Genomic DNA, 3388 nt, shown 5'->3' on the forward strand with positions numbered 1-3388 from the left:
TGTTCGATTCAGTTTATGATTTATACTTATAGTTCAAAGTAACAATGATTTAAATATTTTAGACTCTTTTTTTTTTAGAGTGACAACAAACTATTTCAATCACATAAATTAATTTATGATAAGGATGACAATACTGAATGTTAAAACCTCGTCCAGAGGACCCCGCATAAAGAAATAACGCTTGTTACAAGCACTTGAAATCCTGGGTCAGGAGCACCAGCTGGAGAAGAAAAAATAGAAGGTGAAATTACCTAGTTTGTTGCATCTGGTGCAAAAGATTAGCGTTCTGAAACGGATTGTTTGAAACAGTGTCAGACAAAGCAGAAAGAAATATACAAGAAAAACAATAATTAGCGGACTATCCAAAGGATAAGAGCAAACAATTGTTGGCACAATTGTCTGTCTGAAAAAAAAAACAACAAAAAAAAAATCTTCATCACCATCATCATTATTATTATTATTATTATTATTATTATTATTATTATTATTATTATTATTATTATTATTATTATTATTATTATATTATTATTATTATTATATTATATTTATTATTATTATTATTATTATTATTATTATTATTATTATTATTATTATTATTATTATTATTATTATTATTTTTTATTTATTATTATTATTATCATCATCATCATCATCATCATCATCATCATCATCATCATCAACATCATCACCCTCCCCCCCCCCCCCCCCCCCCCCTTCCACCTCCTCCAGTAATAAGTAATTTATTTGATTTTTGATAATTTACATGATTATCCAAGTATTGTTTTTTTTTAGTAATCATGTTTTGATTTGTGTTCTGAGTTGGCAAACTGCCTAAAATAGACTTTGAACTGAATTGTCTCTTTACCGCTACAGACACTGACATAAGCACTGGCGCTTTAGATCTTTGGAAATTTTAAAAATATATTATATAAGTAGGCTTAAGTAGGTATAGATCTATTATAGGCAATATGCTTATCTTAAAGATAATCGAGGCATCAGCTACAGTGCTTTATCGCAAAGAGGGGTTAATTGTCATAGCCAAGAAGACGAATACTCTACATAATAAGTTTTGATAATAGTGCTGCTACGATTACTTTCACTACTTCAATTTTTATATTACTACTACTACTACTACTACTACTACTACTACTACTACTACTACTACTACTACTACTACTACTACTACTACTACTACTGCTACTACTACTAATACTACTACTACTACTACTACTACTACTACTACTACTACTACTACTACTACTACTACTACTACTACTACTAATAATAATAATAATAATAATAATAATAATAATAATAATAATAATATTGTCACTACTACTAGTACTAGTGCTACTCCAACTACCATTATTACTACTAATACTACTATGCAACTATTACTACAACAACCACAACAACAACAATTACTACTACTACTACTACTACTACTACTACTACTACTACTACTACTACTACTACTACTACTACTACTACTACTACTACTACTACTACTACTACTACTACTACTACTACTACTACTACTACTGCTACTACTTACTACTACCAATATTAGGTGACTAAATTAAGCTGCACATGTGTTCTATTTGCCACAAACGGATGGCTGAAAACCATAACCTTGTGACTATTCTAATTTATTAGACTTTGTGACCCTCTGATATGCCACTCGTTTTTTGACCTGTAGCTATCTGGTTATAATCCTGCTCTGGTGTCCTTGGGAAAGGCTATATATATATATATATATATATATATATATATATATATATATATATATATATATATATATATATATATATATATATATTCATATTATCTCACCTTATTCATGTGCAAAATGATATCTGGTCTGTCACTGCGTTGTTCATGTCAACAACAAAAAATGTGATTTGGTCCGGCTTTGTGGTCTAGTGATATGGCACTCGCTTTCGGATCGGAAGGACCTGGGTTCGAGCCTCGCTCGGCGCATTGTTGAGTCCTTGGAAAAGGCACTTTGCTCACATTCTCTCATCGTACTCAGGTGTAAAATGAGTCCCTGGCCGTTAACAGCGTTGTATCTGTCCGAAATAATTTTTTGTAATATCGCCTAACAGGCGTCATGTCCTATATGTTAAGTGTTGCTGTTGGCCAGGGACCCCTTGTAAAGCGCGTTGAGCACGTTTAGTGGATATTGCTCTATATAAATGCTCAATTTATTTATTTGTTTATTTATTTTTTAGAGTTGTTGTTGGCGCTTAAAACACATTTCTGATATAAATCGCCAGTATTTGTATTTAAAACTAAAACTTATTTTAGGTCTTAAAAATAGGTGGGTCAAAAGAACATTTTAAGTGTCTTACATTTAAAACAGTTGTGTCTTTTTCCTTTTATGATGGCTTGAAGGACGCTGGCGATAGAGTCTTTGGAGCATTCACTGAATTTATAATTATTATGTAATCTGCCGAAGTTGTCGTTTGCAGCACCGTACATGAGGTAATTTCCGTCTTTGGTGTGAGGAGCACAAAAAGAGGTCTCGTCATGCTGGAGATATTTGAAAAGATATACACTTGTCATTTCGCGTGGTATATTAATGATGATGATGATTATGATGATGATAAGATGATGATAATTATAATAATAATGATGATGATGATGATGATGATGATGATGATGATGATGATGATGATGATGATGATGATGATGATGATGATGATGATGATAATTATAATAATAATAATGATGATGATGATGATGATAATATTGATGATGATTAATAATAAAATAAATTATAATAATAATAAAAAATATAATAAAAATAATAATATAATAATAATAATAATAATAATAATAATAATAATAATAATAATAATAATAATAATATAATAATATATAATAATAATAATAATAATAATAATATAATAATAATAATAATAATAATAATAATAATAATAATAATAATAATAATAATAATAATAATAATGATAATATAATATAATAATAATAATAATGATATAATGATAATGATATATGATGATGTGAATGATGATGATGATGATGATGATGATGATGATGATGATGATGATGATGATGATGATGATGATGATGATGACGATTAGGATGATAATAATAATAATAGCAATACTAATCAAGATAATTACGAATACCTTTTTTTTCTGAAATTAGAAATTAAGTAATTTTTTTTCGCAGAGAAATAGTTCATTTCATTGTGAAAACAGAAATATATATTTGAATTTGATATTTATAGTAATAATAAATATCAATTGACTGTTGAAGAGAGAGAGAGAGAGAGAGAGAGAGAGAGAGAGAGAGAGAGAGAGAGAGAGAGAGAGAGAGAGAGAGAGCTAGCGAGAAAGAGAGTGAGAGAAAAAGGGAGAAT

At 28.9% G+C, this 3388-nt stretch overlaps 1 protein-coding gene across 1 annotated transcript in view; it reads right to left on the bottom strand.

Annotated features, from left to right (window-relative positions):
* Positions 1-3388, bottom strand: part of LOC144969643 (disintegrin and metalloproteinase domain-containing protein 10-like) — a 23406-nt gene continuing 20018 nt past the window's right edge. Inside the window, exons 10-11 of the mRNA XM_078908784.1 lie at positions 2352-2532; positions 1-220 (exon numbers count right to left, since the gene is read on the bottom strand). Of these exons, the coding sequence (XP_078764910.1) occupies positions 141-220; positions 2352-2532 (261 nt within the window). The 3' untranslated portion in view covers positions 1-140. The remainder of the gene's footprint in view (positions 221-2351; positions 2533-3388) is intronic.

The sequence above is a fragment of the Berghia stephanieae genome, chromosome 3 (genome assembly GCF_034508935.2).
Source record: "Berghia stephanieae isolate SIO BIC M18660-M18661 chromosome 3, UCSD_Bste_1.3, whole genome shotgun sequence".
NCBI classification, from domain to species: domain Eukaryota; kingdom Metazoa; phylum Mollusca; class Gastropoda; order Nudibranchia; family Aeolidiidae; genus Berghia; species Berghia stephanieae.